Genomic DNA, 24,118 nt, shown 5'->3' on the forward strand with positions numbered 1-24,118 from the left:
TGAAGTTTACTACAGTGATACAAGGTTTAATCAATATTTGAAAATCTATCATATTAACAGTAAAAAAAACCATTATATTCATTATATCAATTGGTGCATATTTCAAGTAGAATTTCAAGGAAGTATAGAGGATTCATGACAGTGTTTACAGGTAGCAAAGGGTTCCCAAAATTACAATGGGCTTGAGAGGGGAGGAATGATCAAGTATGTGGTGCTGTCATAAAAATATGACTCCAGGGTAAAGATAAAGCCAACTTTCATCCTTTCTGTGAAAGAGCAGGGCTTCTAAGAATTTTAAAGTCATTTTCCCACAAAAGCCTCACAGGAAACCCAATACAGAGAAGAACCTGTTGATCTTTTGTCTAACTGAATGAACCCTAAACAATCTTAAAGAGAATTGTACTTGATGCGCTGCAAGCTTGAGCTTAATGGGAAACAGTATAAAAATTTAAAAAGGCCTTCGGATGCCAAAACATCTACAGGCCAAAAGCAGTCTGAGAAAATGCCTCAGCTGTAAATACAGGCTACATTTTATGAAGAGGAAAAAAAAAGTCCAGCATGACTCAGGGTAGAACCAAGAAGACCTCAGTATACTAACATGGTATTTGACAGCAGAGACACACTTAAATTTGGGTTCTGTATTATGTAGTAATTCAATCCACTGAATTTCACAGCTTCCCAACTACAGCAGAGAAATGCTCTGAGAAATTGCGACGTTAATTCTTTTTTGAATGAAGTATTCAAAACCTCATGTGTATTTTACACTTAAGACCATTTTAATTTGTACTAACCACCATTCCAGTTCTCAGTAGCTCAGTTTTAAGTGCTCAACATGCTGCTAGCATCTACTTTATTAGATAATACAGTTCCATTCCACTGATTACACAAATAGCTGCAACTGCTCTTTTTACTCACTCCTGAAATATATGAAGTACTATGGGAATAGGTACTACAAGAGATGTAGCATTAGGTGAACCAGAGAAAATCTGGATCCTCAGTCTTAATTTCCCAAATACCTTATAGTACATTTAATATCCCTATGTGTAGAACTTTAGCTACATCCATAAGTTCTGATAAGTAGCCATTTACAAATACTATTCACTTAAAGCTGGCTATAATTTCATAGATGTTTTATGATTTTTAAATGACGGAAAATTTCAAATACATAAAAATAGAGAAAATAGCAAAAACAAAATAAGCAAAAACCATGCACCTGATTTATCTTACCATGACTTAAACAAGTTATCTATCCTTACTTTTCTTTTGCATGAGCATTTTAACAGTAATTCTACACATACGGTTTTATGTGTATAAACTTGCTAATTTATCTCTAAGACACTTTTACATAAACACAATGCTATTAGCACATCTAACAAGAACATAATTTCTTAATATTATCTAATACTGTCAATAGTTCCATTTCCCCAACTATCATAAAAATGTCTTTTGTTTGTTCAACCTGTGATCTAAATGAAAAACACTCATTCATTGCATTTGATTGATACATCTCTTAAGACTTCATTAACATCTCAGAGTTTCACCTCCCTTTTTTCAATCCATTTCATTGGGTGAGAAGCTTGAGTCATTACTCTCATAGAATTACCCACATTTTATTGGTCTGCTTCCTGTTATATCATGTAATTTGTTCTTCTGTTCCCTGAATTTTCTTTAAACTGGGAGTTAGGTCTTGATGCTTAATTAGATTCAGGTTCAATATTTTTGGCAATGGTATGTCTTATTGTATCATGCTGCTACTGCTGCTAAGTCGCTTCAATCGTGTCCGACTCTGTACGACCCCATAGATGGCAGCCCACCAGGCTCCCCCGTCCCTGGGATTCTCCAGGCAAGAACACTGGAGTGGGTTGCCATTTCCTTCTCCAATGCATGAAAGTGAAAAGTGAAAGTGAAGTCGCTCAGTCGTGTCCGACTCTTCACGACCCCATGGACTGCAGCCTACCAGGCTCCTCCGTCCATGGGATTTTCCAGGCAAAAGTACTGGAGTGGGATGCCATTGCCTTCTCCGATTGTATCATACAAGGAGGCATAAAATGTTTTGTCCTATTTTTGATTAGATTAAAGTTGATCAGTGGGTCAGATGTTGTCAACCTGATCTATTCACTGGGAAGTTCATATAGACCATTCACCTAAAGGGCTTAAAACTTCTACTGAGAACTGTGCTTAGATCCATTATTTCATTATGTCCTGAAAATTCTCTAATAAAGAATTTTACCTCATCAACCTTTAGTTGCCTTGAGCTATAGTTTATACAGGAAATGCAGGCTAAATCACTACTCCTTCCTTCTGTTTATCAATGTCCAGAATGAGTTGGTGCCCTGGCAACCTCCAAAGGTTGTTATGTACAGATGAAAGAACAGAGGTGGTAATAAGTAAGATCAAAAGCTTTTTCACATTCACTCCTTTAAGAGTTTTTTTCTATGAATTTCCTAAAGTTTAACATGGTTTGAGTGGTGATAAAACACTGCTATGTATTCATTAAATTAACCTACTCTTTTAAAACCTCTTGTTTTAACTTTGAGCATGAAGCAAAAGGGATTCCTACATTCAAACACCTCTCCTCCAGAATTTATTTTCTAATGCTCCTTAACGCAAAATTCACAATGGGTGGCTTTCTTATAACTATTTAGTGACATTATGAACTCGCTGATGGTAAGTAAGATGTGAATGCTGCCTAAATGCCTTCTTACATTCCTTACATTTGTATGGTTTCTCACCAGAATGAATTCTCTGATGTTGGATAAGAGACGAATGAAGTCTAAAGGCCTTTCCACATTCCTTACAGTCATAGGGTTTCTCACCAGTATGAATGCTCTGATGTTGAGTAAGTTGGGAGAGCAATCTAAAATTCTTCTCACATTCCTTACACTTGTAAGGTTTTTCACCAAAATGAATACTCTGATGTTGAGTAAGTTGTGAGAACAGTCTAAAGGCCTTCCCACATTCCTTACAATCATAAGGTTTCTCTCCAATATGAATACCCTGATGTGAAATAAGTTCTGAGTAACGACGAAAGAACTTCTGACATTCCTTACATTCATAAGGTTTCTCACCAGTATGAATTCTCTGATGGAGAGTTAGATGATAGGCACGACTAAAGGTCTTCCCACATTCCTTACAATCATAGGGTTTCTCGCCAGTATGAATTCTCTGATGAAGAGTAAGTTGTTGCCGCACTCTAAAGGCCTTCCCACATTCCTTACAGTCATAAGGTTTCTCACCAGTATGAAGTTTGTGATGTACTCGAAGGCCTGTACTACACAGAAAAGCTTGCCCACATTCCTTGCATTCATAGCATTTCTCAGCAATATTAAGTCTTTGATGTCGAGTAAGGTGTGCATATTGTCTAAAGGTCTTCCCACATTCCTTACATTCATAGGGTTTCTCACCAGTATGAATCCTTTGATGGAGATTAAGTTGTCCTCGCACCCTAAAGGCCTTCCCACATTCCTTACAGTCATATGGCTTCTCACCAACATGAATTCTCTGGTGTACACGAAGATCTGCACCACATGTAAAGATCTTTCCACATCTTTTACATTCAAGGAGTTTGTCAGAAGCATGAATTCTCTGATGTCGACTAAGGTGAGCACACTGCCTAAAAGCTTTTCCACATTCTTTACATTCATACGGTTTCTCACCCGTATGAATTCTCTGATGGAAAGTAAGTTGTTGGCGTACTCTAAAAGCCTTCCCGCAGTCCCCACATTCATAGGGCTTCTCTCTACTATGAATTCTTGGATACAGAGTAAGAGATGTGCGTTTTCTGTTCTTGGGCATTTTTTCAGAGGTGGTTTTTTTCACTTGCCTGAAATATGCTTCGTGAGGACCCTCTTGTCTCTCAAACTTTTTATATTCACAATCTTTCCTGAAAAAAGAGTCTTCAAGGCCACAACTTCTAATTCTTTCCATTATCTCCCACTGAGAGAAACTCATTTCACAAATATCCTTTACTTGAAATAACTTTTTAGTGTCATATCTGGATTCCAAATCTGAAAGAAAAGAAGATAAAACACATGTTATTTTCTTCTAGAAAAAGTAAACAAAGAAGCAAATAAAAACTTTATAATAGGAAAAAAGAAAATAAAGTCCAGTTGAAATAAATGTGCTTAAAAGTACTTTAAAAAAATAATATAACTTGAGAAAAGCTAAGAAGAATAAAGAAAATGATGAGTTAAGACCAGATAATTCAGAAGCAAATTAAAGTCTGAGATCTCTACCTAAACTTTTTAATGATTTATTTTTTAGTAAGAATAAAGTAAAAACACTTTATTATGAATAACACAGCCTTTGTTTACCAAAAGATGTCATTTCAAGCTGTAGACCCCTTTACTCCCTATGTCTGTCACACTTGCCTCCTTTCAGCTACTAAAATATGTCACAATCTTTCCATTTTTTAGAGCTTTTTACTGGCTATTAAATCTCCCAGGAATGCTGATGGGTTCTCCACATGGTTGGGTTCTTTTCATCCTTCAGATATCATGATAAAAGTCAGAAAAGCTATCTGTTCTGACTTCATCTAATTTATATCCTTCATTTTCTATCCCAATAATTTGTCCCCTGCTTCTTAGCACTTTTTTCAATTCTGTTGTGATATATTCATTAATTTTCCAAGTTTTTATTCTGTGCTCTTACCTTAACAATTTCCCAAGAGAAGAAAAACTCTTTCACTTATCACTGAATAACAAATCCATAGCACAGAGAAACTATTTATTATTAAGTTTTCATAATTAGTTAATAGTAAAAATATATATGTTGCCTTGCCTCCAATCTTACACCTTTTTTTAGCACTTTATATAGAGATGGGACGGAGAAGGCGATGGCACCCCACTCCAGTACTCTCGCCTGGAAAACCCCATGGACGGAGGAGCCTGGTAGGCTGCACTCGATTGGGTCGTGAAGAGTCGGACACAACTTAGCAACTTCACTTTCACTTTTCACTTTCATGCATTGGAGAAGGAAATGGCAACCCACTCCAGTGTTCTTGCCTGGAGAATCCCAGGGATGGGGGAGCCTGGTGGGCTGCTGTCTCTGGGGTCACACAGAGTTGGACACGACTGAAGTGACTTAGCAGCAGCAGCAGCATAGACATGGGAGACAAAAGCACACCAATGCTATCTCAATCAAATACAGAAATGGAAAAATTCCTTTACATCTGCTCATCACTCCAGTGGCCTCTTTACTTTCACGTGCAGATATCTCCACTTCAGCTCACTGTCTACATAGCTGTAAATGAACCTCACTTTTCCAACCAAGGTAATGCAAGGTTCTACTTATTTATCTTCAAGTTTATTAACTATACACAAGTATATTACAAATATGCAGCCCATTTTGTTTCTTCATACCCTTTCCTATATTCTCCCTAAAGGCATCATAGCCAGTGCCATTTAGTTACTGTCTAGAAAGTATATTAGTGATTTTTCAGTCATAGCAACAGGTTTATAAAATAGTAACATGCTAGTAAAATTCTGAGCAAAAAATGTATTTTTTTTAAAAAATCAACATTATTTTTCATATGCATGAACTAGAAAGAATCCAAGTATTCATTAACAGAAGAATGACTGAGAAAAGTTATATATATATAGATATGGATACAACATAATAAGAACAAACTGTAACAGCAATAAGAATGAATAATCTACAAGTACACACAACAATATGGATCATTCTCACTAACATAAGGGTGACCAAACAAAGCCAGGCATAAAATAATATATACTATATTATCCCATTTTTATAAAGCTCATAAACACTAAAACTAATCTATGGACTTTTTAAAAGTCAGGCTAGTAGTTAATTTTGATAGGGAGGAATGACTGGAGAAAACTAGAGAGGAGCTTCCGCTGCTGCTGCCGCCGCTTCAGTCGAATCCGACTCTGTGCGACCCCAAAGACGGCAGCCCACCAGGCTCCCCCGTCCCTGGGATTCTCCAGGCAAGAACACTGGAGTGGGTTGCCATTTCCTTCTCCAATGCATGAAAGTGAAAACTGAAAGGGAAGTTGCTCAGTCGTGTCCGACTCTTTGCGACCCCATGGAGTGCAGCCTACCAGGCTCCTCCGTCCATGGGGTCTTCCAGGCGAGAGTACTAGAGTGGGTTGCCATTGCCTTCTCCTAAAGAGGAGTTTCTGATATCCTACTAAAACTATTTCTGAATCAGTATACTGATTATCTGGGTATAATTACTTTGCAAAAATTCAGTGAGCAGCGTATTATGATTTCTGTTTTTTGGATGTATTTCAGAAAGTTTACTTTAAAAGGATATAATAAAAAGATGTTAAAAGGCAACAATGATTTAAATACTGTAGATAATTTGTGAGCAGAGACAAATAAGTGAATGTCACAAAAGATACTCTGATGAAATCTAAGTATCTTTCTGCCTCTTTCTGTCTCTCATCCCTCTGTCCCTTCCTCCTTCCCTTCCTCTTTCTCTTTCCTTTCTCTCTCTCTCCCCACCATCTTCCCTTCCTTCCCTTACTCTTTCCTTTTCCTTCTCTCTTTCCCTCCCTGTCTATCTTCCCTATTCAAGAAAGCAATGTAAAACTAATGTAATTTTGTAAAAATTACTGGGAAAAAAATTTAACACCTCATTAAGGCAAATAAGTTATAAATGATATAAAAAATTAACAGTAATTAGCTAGTCATAACAGTAGTAAATAACTAGGTAACTACAAAGGCATGACAGATGGTGATCTCATAGAATTTACTTGCAAATTAAAAATCAATGATTTAAAGGAAAATAAGAGTCAAAATAAAAACTGAAGGCCCAAATATTGGTAAGAAAAATGAGAAAGTGTATATACAGCACAAAAGCCCATACAAACTGGTATAAGAAACATTGAACAATGGAAAAAGTAAGAGAATAAAGGAAGTGAGCAGACAATGCACAAAATGAAAATATAAACACACTGAGGGCAAAATGTCCATATTTACTCATTTACAAGAAAAAAAAGCAGAAGTTACAATACTTACCCTATAGAATTTGAAAGTTTTAAAGAACAAACAAAACATTCCCCGTGTGGATATAGTGAACCTGAGACTTTTTCTTAATTTATTTTTAAATTGAAGAATAATTGCTTTACAGAATTTTGTTCTTTTATACCAAACATCAACATGAATTACCCATAGGTGTACATACCTCCCCTCCCTCTTGAACTTCCCTCTCACCTCCCTCCCCCCCACCCCCCCACCCACCCACCCCCTCTAGGTTGATACAGAGCCCCTATTTGAGTTCCCTGAGACACACAGCAAATTCCCATTGGCTATCTATTTTACATATGGTAACATAAGTTTCCATGTTACTCTCTCCATACATCTCACCCTCTCCTCCCCTCTCCCTGTGTCCATAAGTCTGTTCTCTATGTCTGTTTCTCTATTGCTGTCTTGCAAATAAATTCATCAGTACCATCTTTCTAGATTCTATATATATGTGTTAGTACATGATATTTATCTTTCTCTTTCTGACTTACTTCACTCTGTATAATAGGCTCTAGGTTCATCCACCTCATTAGAACTGACTCAAATATGTTCCTTTTTATGGCTGAGTGTAATATTCCATTGTGTATACGTACCACGACTTCTTTATCCAATCATCTGTCAGTGGACATTTAGGTTGCTTCCATGTTCTAGCTATTGTAAACAGTGCTGCAATGAACATTGGGGTGCATGCGTCTTTTTCAGTGTGAGTTTCCTCAGGGTATATGTCTAAGAGTGGGATTGCTAGGTCATAACTGAGACATTTATATGGCTTCCCTGCCTGACATGACACATTAAGACTTCGGCATGCTGAATATTCACATCTAGGAGACTATAATACAGTTGACCCTTGAACATTGGGGTAATAGGGGCCAATACCACCCCTCTATTGCAAACCTGTGTATAACTTTACAGTTGGCCCTCCATACCCGCAGTTCCCCATCCACAGATTCGACCAACCTCAGATCATATAGTACTGTGCGTGTATGCTAAGTCACTTCAGTCATGTCCAACTCTTTGTGTCCCTATGGATTGTAGCCTGCCAGGCTTTTCTGTCTATTGGATTCTCCAGGCAAGAATACTAGAATAGTTTGCCATGCCCTCCTCCAGGGGATCTTTCTGACCCAGGGATCAAACCCACATCTCTTCCACCTACACTGGCAGGTGGGTTCTTCATTAGCACCACCCGGGAAGCCCACAGTACTGTAGTACACATTTATTATTTTTTAACCCGTGTATAAATGGACCCATGCGGTTTAAACTCATGTTGTTCAAGGGTCAACCGTATAAACAACTGAACTGTAATCTTACAACTTCTGTAAAAAGTCAGCCATTATTTTTCCCAAATTCATTTATGCCAGTTCTTTCCCCTTCAAGAAACTAAAAGACAGCCATTTCAGTCAATCAAAACTAGGTTCAGTGCTTTGCTAGTTCTGACTATAGATGCACACTGCATTGTTTCAGAGTAGACAGTGAGAAAATAGTAAAGATTGATGGGAAACATAAAAATTCATGAAGGACTCTGCACACAGATTGCTTTACAAGTATCTTTAGATTCTTGTTCTACTTTAAATAAATTGAAACTAGAAATTATAGCCTATGCACTATACATGTGATTAAATCAAGAAAAAATTGGCCCAGCACTGAAACAAAGGACAAACTAAACATCAAAAGACATATACAAAATATTTAGCTACTCAAAATAAACCAAATACTAGTTTGTAGTCTATTGAATCAAAGGGCTTTATTCTAGTAAATGATGCTGATGCAAAAGCAAAATATTAGCCCATCTTAGAGCAATGTAAAAGGAGAAATGTTATTTCCATTGGCAGGATAACAACTTTAATTAAAAAGAAAATAAGGAGCTAATTACCTGGTCATAAAGTTAATTTGTTTCCTGAGATGATGTCTTCAATAACTTTGCTGATACAAGATGATATGAATGTATAATATTTATGACAGAAGCACTTTTAGTCACATTAACACCAGGGGTAATGTATCCAGAGATCTGTAAATGTTAAAACCTTATAACCACAGAACTGTACTTCTGAAAGTCAAAACTGATTAAATACTAAGTAATCCATACTGAATTCCAAATAATTTTCACATTCTGCTAATTTCATCAAAGAATCAGAAGCAATGGAAAGAAAAATGATATTCTCCCCTTTACCACGTTATCCAACCACTTAAGTTCATATTCTTATCATATGCATTGGTTTTCCTTCATAAATTGGCTCCTACTTCTACTCATTTGCTGAAAGTCACTGCTTACAGAAATCACCCTCTCTCTTGATGCCATCAGTTTTCCTCTTTGAAATCATTCTCTTCAGCCTTTACACAGGTCCTAATACCTCACATCTTAAGATACTTTCCCTGTATCCCATGTGTCTGCTTTTATGGCAAAATTCCTCTTTAGTGTTACATATGTTTATTTTCACCACTGTCTCACTTTCTTTTCCTTTTATCTCCCACTAACTTTAAAAGAAACCAAAATTTTATTACAGAGTATTTCTAACATACACAAAAGTAGAAGAGTAATATTAAATGTACAAGTTATCTATGGACCAGCCTCAACAACATCAACCAAGCCCAATACTGACCTATGCAGACCCTTATCCACTGGTCTCCTCACATTGTCTGAAGCAAGTCCCATAATATATTTTGTAATCACTTCAGGATTTATCTCTAAGAGGATTTAAAAAATAATTGTAATACCATTACCCAAACCTGAAAAAATGAACAGTAACTCTTTGTCATTGTTGTTGTTCAGTTGCTAAACTGTCCAACTCTTTGCGAACCCATGAACTACAGCACACCAGGCTTCCCTGTCCTTCACCATCTCCCGGAGTCTGCTGAAACTCATGTCAACCATCTCATGCTCTTCTGCCTCCTTCTCCTCTTGCGTTCAGTCTTTCCCAGCATCAGGGTCTTTTCCAATGAGTTGGGTCTTTGCCTCAGGTGGTCAAAGTACTGGAGCTTCAGCATCAGCCCTTCCAATGAATATTCAGGGTTGATTTCCTTTAGGATTGACTGGTTGGATCTCCCTGCTGTCCAAGGGACTCTCAAGAGTCTTCCCCAGCACCACAGTTCAAAAGCATCAATTCTTCAGCCCTCAGCTTTCTTTATAGTCCAACTCTCACATCCATCCATGACTACTGGAAAAACAACAGCTTTGACTAGACAGACCTTTGTTGGCAAAGTAATGTCTCTATTTTCTAATATGCTGTCTAGGTTGGTCATAGCTTTCCTTCCAAGGAGCAAGCATCTTTTAATTTCATGGCTGCAGTTACAATCAGCAGTGATTTTGGAGCTCAAGAAAATAAAAGTCTGTCATTGTTTCCATTGTTTCCCCATCTATTTGCCGTGACGTGATGGGATTTGATCTTAGTTTTCTTGAACATTGAGTTTTAAGCCAGTTTTTTCACTCTCGTCTTTCACCTTCATCAAGAGGCTCTTTAGTTCTCTTCACTTTGACCCTGTAGCATTTTTCATATTCTGACTGTATTCCCAAGATGTAGTAGAATATGTTCCTCTATCTTCCTCTAATAAATTAGTGGCTGGCTAATTCAGAAGCTCCATCAGACTTAGGCCCACTTCATAGGTGATACTGTATTCTTTCATTTGAAGAAATACAATCTGACTGTCTCTATTTCTGTGATGTTATCAGCAGTGATGTTCAGTGTCTAGATCCAATAGCTTATTAGGGGTTCCAAACTGGTAATATTCTAAGTCTACAATCCTTCATTTATTTACTGAATACTTTAAGAAAAACATGGGCTTCCCTCGTGGCTCAGCTGGGTAAAGAATCTGCCTGCCAATCCAGGAGACATGAGTTTGATCCCTGGTTTCAGAAAATCCCACACTCCACGGAGCAACTAAGCCTGTGTGCCACAATCACTGAGCCTGTGCTCTAGAGCCCATAAGCCACAACTACTAAAGCCCGCTTGCTTAGAGTCCGTGCTCTGCAACAAGAGAAGCCAGGTCAATGAGAAGCCCATGCACTGCAATGAAGAGTAGTTCCCACTTACTGCAACTAAAGAAAATCCACATGCAGCAATGAAGACCCAGCACAGCCAATAAATAAATAAATAACTAAATCTTGGGGGAAAAAGAATTTTCAGAATTAAGTATATTTTATGTGGTTGTAATACATTTCAGTTATGTATACAGATGCTTAAATGATTCCATCTTTTACAGGTTAAAGAGCCTCTGCCAACTGGTTCCTCTTCCTTAATTACCCTATCTAAATTACCCAATTAACCCATCATAATTCCCCATATTCTTACTTCCTCACCCTTCTTAACAATATTTAATCACTTCATGTAAACACCATGAAAAGAAGGCAATGAAGAAATATGTACCTAAGAGGCAAAATACAAAAGATGATCTAAGTAGAAATTAGATGCAAAATACAAGTAAAATGGTGGTCACTGGGGAAATTGAAATGAGAAGGAAACAGGACAGTGTAAAAAGAAGAGATAAGTGGAAGTAGAGATGAAATTTCTTTGGTTGTCCATGCTGAGATCTAACTTTTCTTCTCAGGTGTCAGGTCTCTCCTTCATAATCAACAACTAAGGAGTGTGTTTCTTCCCAACCTGCAGGGATATGCTGTGCCACAGCAGCTTACCCTCCCCTGATAAGCACTTACTCACCTAGTCTCCATCTTCTTTTCTCATCCCTCACAACCATCCAGGGTTCTTTCCCTTGCTCTAACAGAGTAATTACATCTGGCTTAGAAATGGAACATCCTCCTTGAAAAAAAACAATAGAACATTATAAAGAAAGTATAAAATTCACCAAGGCTTCAGAACAAAGAAGAGTAATTGGACTGAAAAACATTCATATTAGAGTTACTTGAGGATCACAAGAACAGAGAGGTAGGAATGTTGTCTTATTATAATTGCCAATTGATACAGGCTTTGTCTCTAAAAGTAATCATTGAGAGCACTGGCTTCAAATCCTGCCTCTCTCACCTGAGTCACTTACAGGCTCAGTTTTTTCAGTTGGAAAAGTAATAATATATACTCATAAGTAAATAATAATATATTAAAATATATAAAATAATAACGTATACCCTGGAGAAGGAAATGGCAACCCATTCCAGTATTGCCTAGAGAATCCTGTGGACAGAGGAGCCTAGTGGGCTGCTGTCCATAGGGTCGCACACAGTCAGACACGACTGAAGCAACTTAGCATGCATGCATGCATTGGAGAAGGAAATGGCAACCCACTCCAGTATTCTTGCCTGGAGAATCCCAGGGACAGAGGAGCCTGGTGGGCTGTTGTCTATGGGGTCACACACACACACACAACTGAAGTGACTTAGCAGTGGCAGCAATGTATACCCATAAGATTTTTGTGAGGTGTCACTTAAGTGCCTAGATGAGTGCCTAGTACATACTAAGCACTATACATGTTCATTAGGTACTATTTTTGCTTTTATTTAAATATTTTGCTAGGAGGAAAACAATTTGTTTCTTGCCAATATATTCATCCAATGTCAAATGCAAAGTTCATATATTTTAAACTATTAATCATAAAAGTTAATGTTTAAATAAATTAAAAAGATAGTATGTTTGTTGTAGTAAATTGAATGTGTCCACTTGAATTTCAACACACTATTGATTTAACCCAGTATCATATACACTGTGTCAACTTTTTCAATAGGTATGTACAGCCAGACACCTCTGTCTTCCTACTCACACTGCAGGTAAGTTAATAGATAATAGACCATCTACAACAATATGAAAACAGACTTCTTTGAAAATGGTTTTGCTCTGAGTGTCTAAGAATTTATATCCAACTGTCATTAAAGAGAAGCAATTATATAATAGAAAAGGCAAAGGAAAATGTAAAGGTCAATGATTTATGGGGGAAGCTAACAGTGCTATTTAATAGTTTAACAGCTGAAGACACCTATTCTCAAACTACAAAGCAGATAGTTGACTAGTTTTTAGACAGCCAGCCCTGAAATTCAGTCATGTGAAGTTCTACATTATTTGACACAGATGGCTGGATGGCATCACCGACTCGATGGACGTGAGTTTGAGTGAACTCCGGGAGTTGGTGATGGACAGGGAGGCCTGGCGTGCTGCGATTCATGGGGTCGCAAAGAGTCGGACACGACTGAGCTACTGAACTGAACTGAAACTTACCCAGTGACACCAAGTTGCTATAATTCTCTAATATCACATCTCTGTATAAATTCCTCTGATTTGAGTTCAGGCATTCCCACTCTTCCTGAGAAAAGTCCACAGTCACATCTCTGAACATCACCAAATCCTGAAATGACAAACCCATGCTTTATTTGTAAAATTACTTATTTCTGTATAGGGCCATAAGCCACATATTATCTCTATTTGCGTATCCTTCCCTTTCCCTTCTTTTTTAAAGTAATTCTTTCAGAAAATAATTAACTCATAGCTTGTGCAAAAACAGGACATGGGTTGACTCTGGCTCACAAGCTGCACTTTGCCTACTACTGCTATAGACAAAGCTTCCTATATACTGTGGTATACCTAGTTTTACTTCCAGATATGCACAGGTAGTTAATCAGAGTTTCACTAAATCGTAGCAATATTTTCTTAGATCAGTCTCCCACAGCAAAAGAAATAAAAGCAAAAATAAACAAATGGGACCTAATCAAACTTGAAAGCTTTTGCACAGTAAAGGAAACCATCAATCTTCTATTGATGGGCACAAAAGAAAACAAAATGAAAAGACAGCCTACTGAATGGGAGAAAATATTTGCAAATGATGTGACCAACAAGAGGTCAATACGCTAAAAATACCAAGAACTCATACAACTCAATACCAAAAAAAAAAAAAAATGGGCAGAAGACCTAAAAAGACATTTTTCCAAAGAAGACATTCACATGGCCAGGAGACACATGAAAAGATGCTCAACATCACTGATTATCAGAGAAATGCAAATCAAAATCACAAGGTATTGCTTCACACCAGGGACAATGGTTATCACTCAAAGTCTACAAGTAATAAATGTGGAGAGGGTGTGGAGAAAAGGGAATCTTCCTACACTGTTGGTGTAAATGTAAATTGGTGCAGCCACTATGGAGAACAGTAAAGAAGTTCCTTAAAAAACTAAAAATAGAGCTACCATATGATCCAGTAATCCCACTTCTGGGTATGTATCAAGAAAGCAAGGTGAAAAGGCAGCCTTCAGAATGGGAGAAAATAATAGCAAATGAAGCAACGGACAAACAACTAATCTCAAAAATATACAAGCAACTCCTACAGCTCAACTCCAGAAAAATAAATGACCCAATCAAAAAATGGGCCAAAGAACTAAATAGACATTTCTCCAAAGAAGACATACAGATGGCTAACAAACACATGAAAAGATGCTCAACATCACTCATTATCAGAGAAATGCAAATCAAAACCACTAGAAGGTACCATTTCACGCCAGTCAGAATGGCTGCGATCCAAAAGTCTACAAGCAATAAATGCTGGAGAGGGTGTGGAGAAAAGGGAACCCTCTTACACTGTTGGTGGGAATGCAAACTAGTACAGCCACTATGGAGAACAGTGTGGAGATTCCTTAAAAAACTGGAAATAGAACTGCCTTATGATCCAGCAATCCCACTGCTGGGCATACACACTGAGGAAACCAGAAGGGAAAGAGACACATGTACCCCAATGTTCATCGCAGCACTGTTTATAATAGCCAGGACATGGAAGCAACCTAGATGCCCATCAGCAGATGAATGGATAAGAAAGCTGTGGTACATATACACAATGGAGTATTACTCAGCCATTAAAAAGAATACATTTGAATCAGTTCTAATGAGGTGGATGAAACTGGAGCCTATTATACAGAGTGAAGTAAGCCAGAAGGAAAAACATAAATACAGTATACTAATGCATATATATGGAATTTAGAAAGATGGTAACAATAACCCTGTGTATGAGACAGCAAAAGAGACACCGATGTATAGATCAGTCTTATGGACTCTGTGGGAGAGGGAGAGGGTGGGAAGATTTGGGAGAATAGCATTGAAACATGTATAATATCATGTATGAAACGAGTCGCCAGTCCAGGTTCGTGCACGGTACTGGATGTGTGGGGCTGGTGCACTGGGACGACCCAGAGGGAGGGTACGGGGAGGGAGGAGGGAGGAGGGTTCAGGATGGGGAATGCGGGTATACCTGTGGCGGATTCATTTCGATATTTGGCAAAACTAATACAATATTGTAAAGTTTAAAAATAAAATAAAATTTTAAAAAAATTAAAAAAATAAAAGAAATAAAATTGAGTCTGGAAAAAATTCTTTAATTTTATGCAAACTCTACTTTTTAAAACAGAGATCCAGTTTCATCACTATATGTATCATTAGCATTTTCCCTTATTATAACAAACCCTTTATTGAATATTTTAAACTTACTACAAAAAAGTCCATTTTATAGATATGTTGGCCTTAATAATTACATTTAGATATTTCTATACTTTTAAATATGCTAAGTTATATTTACAATTTAAGTTATACAAAATTTCTAAAGCTGCAATGTCTAACATGCTATCTTAGACACATGTGGTTACTGAGCATTTGAACTGTAGCTGATACAAATTTAGATGTGCTATAAAATACACACCAGATAGTGAAGACTTTACAAAAAAAAAAGATTGCAATATATCTCAATAATTCTTATTTTGGTTACACTTTGAAATGATAATATTTTGCTATATTGGGTTAAATAAAACACTAAAATTACTTGTGCATTTCATTTTTACTTTTTAAAATGTGACACTAAAATGTTTAAGATTATGTGCCTTGCATATTATTCTACACTTTTTATGAGACTGACATGAGACCTACTGTGCTAAGAAGGCACTAATTTTCTATTTTTAATATTGGATACTGCAGCTCTAAAGTGTTCTCCAGTTGTGAGTTTCTCGTATCAGTTGTCTCCCTCAAGGGACTTCATTTCTGCTTTATCGCTGCTCTAGACAAAGACTGAACACGCAGGAGACTGAATAATTTGGTCAATTCACACATGGACATGGATGGATAACAGACGGGCACACAGGAAGGGCCAGGCTGTCTGGCTCCATCCCTCACTAGAATGGGAACATCTAGGAAGAAGCTGTTGGATGGGGATCTGTTTGGAAGTTTCAGGACAACTAATTAGAATGTTCACGTAACCTGAAAAAAATTACAACATTCCAAATAGAGAAAAATACCAACTTACATGAGCCATGATTTCAGAGTTGCAAGAAAATGTTTAGTTTTTCTCAAGGGTCATTTACTGAAGAAGCAGAGTCCACAGACAGAAGCCAAAAACTGGAGGAAGAATATGAAGCCATAAGAACAAAATCCCAGAGACCCCAAATTTTAAAAACTCACATGACTTCTCCATTCTTACATGCAACACCCCTCCATCACCCCTCCCAACACACAGCCAAGTTATGAAAGGTAAGAGCTAATTTAGACAAATACATGCCCTCCCCGAAACAGGAAAATCACTGCACAAGGATAGACATGGAGAAGACTCTCCAGAAGAGAAGGACATTTCCAGCTGTTTTGGCAGGAGAGATTCTGGGCAGTCCTCCAACTCAGTGAGGCTGATCTGGACTCAAGAATAGGCTACCCAGACCTGTCCTGAGCAGAGATCCATCTCCCCTCATTCCCAGTTTTCCCAGCTAAGAAGTGGCTACACCATCGAAACCAGAATATCCTTCTCAGACTCAGGAATCTGGCTTGCCTACCCAACCCTGAAGACAGAAAATATTATAGAGAAGAATTTTCCAAACTATGCCACACATTGGAATCCAGCAAATCTTTTTTTTTTTTTTTAAGAGAACTGTGTGTATTTTTTCTTTTTTTAACATTTTATTTATTTGACTGCACCAGGTCTTAGCTGTAGCACCTGGGATCTTTGATCTTCATTGCAAGCATGCAGGATTCTTTAGTTACAGTATGCAAACTCTTAGTTGCAGCATGTGGGATCTTCTATTATAGTTCCCTGATCAGGGATTGAACCCAGGCCCCCTATATTGGGAACACAGTCTTAGCCACTGGATCACCATGGAAGTCCATTAGCAGACCTTTAAAATATACTGATGCCTGATTCCCATGCCCCAAACATTCTGATTCAATTAGCAGAAGAGAGCTGTGACTCAGGAATCAAAATTTTTAAACTTTCCCCAGGTGATCATAATGGGCGGGTTTAGTAATCAAACTTTGTATGCCTCAGAATCATCTGAAAGGCTTATTAAAATACAGTTTGCAGGGCCTCGATCCTCAAGTTTGGCATTTACTGGAGCTAGGGTTGGGCTTGAGAAATTGCATTTTGAAAACATTTCCACGTTGATACTGATGCTGCTGGTCCAAATGCCACAATTTGAGAACCACTTGCACAGACCATGCCTGGCAGTCTTTATAACGGCAAAACTGTACTTGCACACTGGGATCTCTTCCTCAAGGCTGAACTATCTTTCCCAGAATCCTCAGAGCTCACTGTTCACCACCTTCCTATTAGGAATCATCAATACTGTCTACATGATCTCATTTACCGATCCTATTCTCTTGGTACCCAGGCTGGGGAAAAGTGAATTTGTAAAACCTGAGTATGGATAATGAAATAACCCACTAGTTAAAATTCAATAGTAACTAAGGAGTTGCATTTAAAGGAACTGGATTAGCAGATTTTAAAAACTGCTAATACTTATCACTGCTGCTGCTGCTAAGTCACTTCAGTCGTGTCTGACTCTGTGCGACCCCATAGACGGCAGCCCACTAGGCTCCGCCATTTCTGGGATTCTCCAGGCAAGAACACTGGAGTGGGTTGCCATATCCTTCTCCAATGCATGAAAGTGAAAAGTGAAAGTGAAGTCGCTCAGTCGTGTCCGACTTCTAGTGACACCATGGACTGTAGCCCACCAGGTTCCTCCGTCCATGGGATTTTCCAGGCAAGAGTACTGGAGTGGGGTGCCAGGGCCTTCTCCGATACTTATCACTAAGACTGGAGAAATGGACACTTGTGGTATGGTGTAAAAAGAATGAAATGATACATGGAAAATGATTATAATGAGACCAAAAAAGTCAAAATGGACTTGGAATAAGATTGTATTGTGTTACCTCTGCTGGATGGTATCCCACGTGATCTTTATTTTGTTCTTCCCAGGAGTCTCAATTTTTTAATCAATAAATTTTTAATCTTTAAAAAAAAAAGAACAGAAAACTTTAATTTGTATCACTTGTACCTGGACATAAATTTAAAACAGCTCTACAAGGGATATCACAAAAAGCCCCAAAGATTCCATCCCTGCTACCCTTTCCCCTATCTTCCAAATCTAGAGGCAACAATTTTCACCTCTTTTAGCTATTTCTTTTGTTATATAAATACCATATATTCAAATCACATGCTAATTTACTACTTTAGCTATCTTTTACTCACCCATCTCCCACTTCATGTGTGCATAATTGCATCTCCCTATCCTTCCAATATGCTTTTTTTCCCCCAGTGTGATTTTGTTCTATTAAAGGGTACACAGACATTCAGTTTCTATGACTATGACCATTTAAATACCATTACCAACTGAACTATATAGTATAATCAGATTATTTTGCCTTTCTTCTCTGAGTTTAAAATGATTTTGTTTTTTGTAAGATTCATTTTCTAGGTAATTATCATTAATTTATTTCTCAAACTCTCACTCAAATGAAGGATCAGGAGGATGAAGCATCTGGCATATAATAACAGAACTGTCCACTTCATACTTTAACAATCCTTCAGAAATAAAGCCAAATACTTCAGAGTTATCACTTGTATCCCTAGTTGGCAGAAGTCAATGCTATATTCCTCAACGTTCCTACCTCTGAAATCCCACATGACCTTGAAGTGAAAAGTTGGTTAAGTAATAGGACCTAGAAAGCCTGCTGAAGGAATTGTTCAGGCAGTTTTGAACATCACTCCCCAAAAACTTATTTCTTAAATACTTGAGAAAACATCCACAAACAGAATAATAAAGTAATCATTAAATGCTGAGTTTTCAAAAACTTAAAGAATGGAAAATATCCAAGACACACTGAAAGAAAAAAAAAAAACAGTTTAAAAAAAAATATATAAAATCCATAAAAATGTTACAAAATCCATAACAATACTGAATTCCTCTTTTTTATTAATTTTTTTCCTTTTAAAAAAAATGAGTTTCTTTTTTTATAATTTTATTTATTTATTTTTGGCTGTGCTGGGTCATCATTGCTATGAGCGGGGGCTACTCTCTTGTTACAGAGCACAGGCTCTAGGGTACCCGGGCTTCAGTAGTTGTGGCATGTGGGCTCAGTAGTTGTGGCTCCCCAGCTCTACAGCACAGGCTTAATAGCTGTACATGGGCTCCGTGGCTCTAGAGCACAGGCTTAATAGTTGTATATGGGGTAAGTTGCCCCACAGCATGTGAGATCTTCCTGGATCAGGGATCAAACCAATGTCTCCTGCACTGGCAGGCAGACTCCTTACCACTGAGCCCCCAGGGAAGACCCCTGAATTCCTATCTTAAACGAAGAATTAGAGGTCTTGTTTTCCTTTAAATTTTCAATTAATGTTATCCTATTCAGAAATAAAACTAAATAAGCATATACAAATACGTATATACAAATATACAAAACCACAAATGCTTGTAAAAATATTTTTGGGAACATATGCTCTAAATATGAATAGTGATTATTTCTGGATGTTGCGAATATGTGTGTGTATGCTTAGTCAAGTCCAGCTCTTTGTGATCCTATTGACTATAGTGTACCAGGCTCCTCTGTCCATGGGATTTTTTCCAGGCAAAAATACAGGTGTGGGTTGCCATTTCCTCTTCCAGGGGATCTTCCCAACCCAGGGATGGAACCTGCGTCTCCTGCAAGTCTCCTGAATTGCAAGTGGATTCTTTACCACTGGGAAGCCCTGCTGAGGACTGTAATTTTTATTTTCTTCTTTAAGGTTCCTTAGTTACTAAATATTTCACAAGCTTGCATTAAGTACATTATCTGAAATGTTTAAAAAGCTATTCCCATTAAAAATAATTTTTTAATGATTTGGGTAGACAGGTAGTCATTAAGAAAACTGTGACTACATAGAACTGCATAAGTGGTAACAACAGGGAAATCAATGTCACTGAAAAAATAATTCTTACCAGTTCTTGAATACTGTATTTCATTAACACCCAGAAACCCTTCTGTGAAGGATCACAATGCTGATTCACAACATTTCCAAAAATCAAGAGATAGTATGCACAGCAGGCAGAAAAAAATGCTTATTTCATAGCAAACGCTCAGTCATTTGAGTTGACTCCTCCTGAATAACCAATTACTAAATTTTGCAAAACGTCTTATTATTCCTTACCTTAGTGTTCAAGATACATAGGTAACAACAATTTCTTAAAAATTTTTATTCAGAACAATACATACTTCCCAATATTACATTATATGGTTTTTTCTTATGACTTTATAATGTTTATTATCCCATAACATTCCATCATATGGATGAAGTGGAATTACTTAACATTTCCACATTGTTAGACACAAGTTTTTTAAGATTATCCTCAAAATTATTCCTATTTATTCCAGACGTTAATTCTAGACCAGTGAAAATCAATCTTGTTGGGTCTTATACAACTCTGATATCATGAAATTATAAGTAAGTAGATTCCCCTCCCAAATTAACCACTGAAAAATATTTACAATATATCTATATCTATATCTATATCTATATATATCTTTGATTTTTTCCTTGTCCTGAAAACCCATAAACAGAACCCAAAGACTTCATGTTAAGAATCCCTATTCTGGTCCATTTGCTGTTGATTTTTCTGCTTGCATTCATCATAAGTAACTTCACATTTTCATTATGCTTGGGAATAAAGAAAGTTGATACGGAATGATTAAGAATCATCACTAACAGTAACCGCTAATATAATTAAGCAGTATTCTACTATGCTAGGTAATGTTTTAAGAGCTTCAACAGATATTAATTCAGATCAGATCAGTCGCTCAGTAGTGTCCAACTCTTCGCGACCCCATGAATCACAGCACGCCAGGCCTCCCTGTCCATCACCAACTCTCAGAGTTCACTGAGACTCACGTCCATTGAGTCAGTGATGCCATCCAGCCATCTCATCCTCTGTCGTCCCCTTCTCCTCTTGCCCCCAATCCCTCCCAACATCAGAGTCTTTTCCAATGAGTCAACTCTTTGCATGAGGTGGCCAAAGTACTGGAGTTTCAGCTTTAGCATCCTTCCTTCCAAAGAAATCCCAGGGCTGATCTCCTTCAATATTAATTCAGGTAACCTTCAAAACAACCCTGTGAAGCATATACTATTATAATTCCAATTTTACATATGAAGAAACTGCAACACAGTTTTCTTTCAACTGCCCAAACTCACTTAGATTTAAGTGATGGTCAGGATTAAAAACCTCTCAATCTAGGTTCAAAATTCTTAACCACTGCATACATCTCTCCTCCTCTATCCCAAAAAAGTGAAAGTGTTAGTCGCTCAGTCCTGATTTTTTTCCACCCACGGACTGTATTCTGCCAGGTTCCTCTGTCCATGGAATTCTCCAGGCAAGAATACTGCAGTGGGTAGCCATTCCCTTCCCCAGGGGATCTCCCCAAGACATACCTAAAACAAACTCATGCTACAAAATTTCAGTTATAAGATAATAAGCTCTGAAGACCTAATGCACAACATGGTTACTATAGCTAATAATAGTGTATTACATACTGGAAGTTTGCCAAGAGTGTATCTTAAGTACTCTTGTCACATACACAAAATAGTTAACCTTGAGAGGTAATGGTTAATTAGTCGGTGTGGTATTCTGTTCCATAATGTTTACATATATCAAAACATTATGCTGTATACATTAAACAATTTTTCATTTGTCCAAAATAAATAAAACTCATGCTAACTAACTCTAACCACATCAGGCTGGTACCAAAAAGTTCCACTCGTGGATTCCCTTTGGGAAAAAAAATCCCCACTCCTACTGTGGAATAATTAGAGCTGTCTAAACCCAACACAATCTAATAGCCATGAAATTAAAAGACACTCCTTGGAAGAGAAGTTATGACCAACCTAGACAGCATATTAAAAAGCAGAGACATTACTTTGCCAACAAAGGTCCGTCTAGTCAAGGCTATGGTTTTTCCAGTGGTCATGTATGGATGTGAGAGTTGGACGATAAAGAAAGCTGAGCGCCGAAGAATTATTGCTTTCGAACCACAGTGTTGGAGAAGACTCTTGAGAGTCCCTTGGACTGCAAAGAGATCCAACCAGTCCATCCTAAAGGAGATCAGTCCTGAATATTCATTGGAAGGACTGATGTTGAAGCTGAAACTCCAATACTTTGGCCACCTGATGCGAAGAGCTGACTCATTTGAAAAGACCCTGATGCTGGGAAAGATTGAAGGCAGGAGGAGAAGGGGATGACAGAGGCTGAGATGGTTGGTGGCATCACTGATTCAATGGACATGAGTTTGAGTAAACTCCGGAAGTTGGTGATGGACAGGGAGGCCTGGCCTGCAGTCCATGGGGTCGCAAAGAGTCGGAAAGGACTGAGCGACTGAACTGAACTGAAACCCAACACTACTTAACAAATCATAGTTGAAAAGAAAACATAAACGGTAACTTCCAAAGGGCTACTTCCATCATTATAAACTGTGCTCACAGAGCAACTGGATTTATAGAACATGGTTAACTAAGGTGGCTCAGTGGTAAATAATCTGCCTGCTAAGGCAAGAGACACGAGTTCGATCCCTGGGTCGGGAAGATCCCCTGGCGTAGGAAATGGCAACCCACTTCACTATTCTTGCCTGGAAAATTCCAAGGACAGAGGAGCCTGGCAGGCTGCAGTCCATGAGGTCCTGCAGAGACTGAGAACAACTAACTGAAGAACTGCATTAAGTGAGCAACAGAAAGGGAAATGTATAAACTGGGTCCCCTGCCAGGACGTAGGTAAATCCTAAAGTCCAAATCAGTAAGTAGATTATTCTTACGCAGGACATTTCAAGAGAAGGAAATTTTAACAATCTCGTGTCACAAAAATCAAGTGCATTTCACGCAAACAAAGAAGCAGCAGAAACTCACAAAGAACGCGGCTTTTAGAGACGCAGCAGCGATTCGCTTCACTTCACAGGCCTCTGGAGACTGACAGGGCTCGGGAAGCAAACCCGGATGATTACATCGCAGGCGTTTCTGGACGCGGTCAACACCCACCGTCCACGCCCCCTTGACCGTCGCTACCCACCATCTGCAAACACAATGGAAAGATAAAGACGAGAGAAGGTCCGCGGCTCTGGGTCGGCTGTAATTCAGACACCACAGCCACCCACGCTCGGGCGGCCACCGCGCCTTGCAGGGGACTTTCATTCAGAGGTTCCACCACCCGTTTCCCTCTCAGGCCTTTCCTCTACGGCCAGGCCTCGGTGGTCGAGGCGAGGAAGGCGACGGGCAGGACCGCCGGGAACAGGCCGGGGCGGCGCCCAGTTACCGCCGCACAAGCTTAACCCCGCGCCGCCCAGTCTCACAAGTGCAAAGCCCTCACTCCGGCCTGAGGCCCCCGAATCCAACCTCGATCTGGTCCGCAGAACCTGGCCCGTCTCGCGCTTGTTTTCTTCAGAAGAGCAGCGGCTACCACCGAGCCTGCCTTACCGCCCTAGGGCTGCGCCAGACTCGGGGGACCGCCCAGCGCTCGGGACCGCCCAGCGCTCAGGACCGTGGCGCCGGAATACCGGAGAGTGCCTTCTCGGTCCCGAGTGCGCAGGCGCGAAGGGGGATGGGTGGGTGTTGGGGGGCCGTGCCCCGGCTCCTCATGAAGCGCTCGGAAAGACTGCTGGGGCACGATGCCCGCGGGGTCTGGAAGAAGAGCGGGGTTCCCTCGTAGGCCAACTCCTCACCTGTAAAGGTGACCTTGTGAGTGACTCGTGCCCTCGAGCAGAATCCACCGCTGCTCCCCTGTTGGAATTGTAGTCCCCAAATCAGGGAAACTGTATATTCCAGCTTTTCTTACTCGGTTCTCGGCTCCGCAAAGAACTCAGATCCGGAGCTCCGCCCCTGGCGCGAGAGCCCAGCGCCCAAGCTCCTGGAAGTTTCTGTCTCTGTCCCTCGTGGAGGTGGAGGTGTTCCA

General features: G+C 38.9%; 1 protein-coding gene across 4 annotated transcripts; it reads right to left on the reverse strand.

Moving 5' to 3' along the window:
• ZFP30 (ZFP30 zinc finger protein) lies at positions 1 to 23,645 on the reverse strand. 4 transcript variants are annotated; one of them, NM_001102539.1, is given in 7 exon segments: positions 11 to 4,007; positions 11,640 to 11,738; positions 13,143 to 13,269; positions 16,198 to 16,289; positions 18,087 to 18,165; positions 23,080 to 23,242; positions 23,563 to 23,645. In NM_001102539.1, coding segments are annotated over 4 exon segments (1,605 nt in total). In that variant the 5' UTR covers positions 16,207 to 16,289; positions 18,087 to 18,165; positions 23,080 to 23,242; positions 23,563 to 23,645; the 3' UTR covers positions 11 to 2,637.
• Positions 23,646 to 24,118: the final 473 nt, after the last annotated feature.

Source organism: Bos taurus, chromosome 18 (genome assembly GCF_002263795.3).
Source record: "Bos taurus isolate L1 Dominette 01449 registration number 42190680 breed Hereford chromosome 18, ARS-UCD2.0, whole genome shotgun sequence".
Classification (NCBI taxonomy): domain Eukaryota; kingdom Metazoa; phylum Chordata; class Mammalia; order Artiodactyla; family Bovidae; genus Bos; species Bos taurus.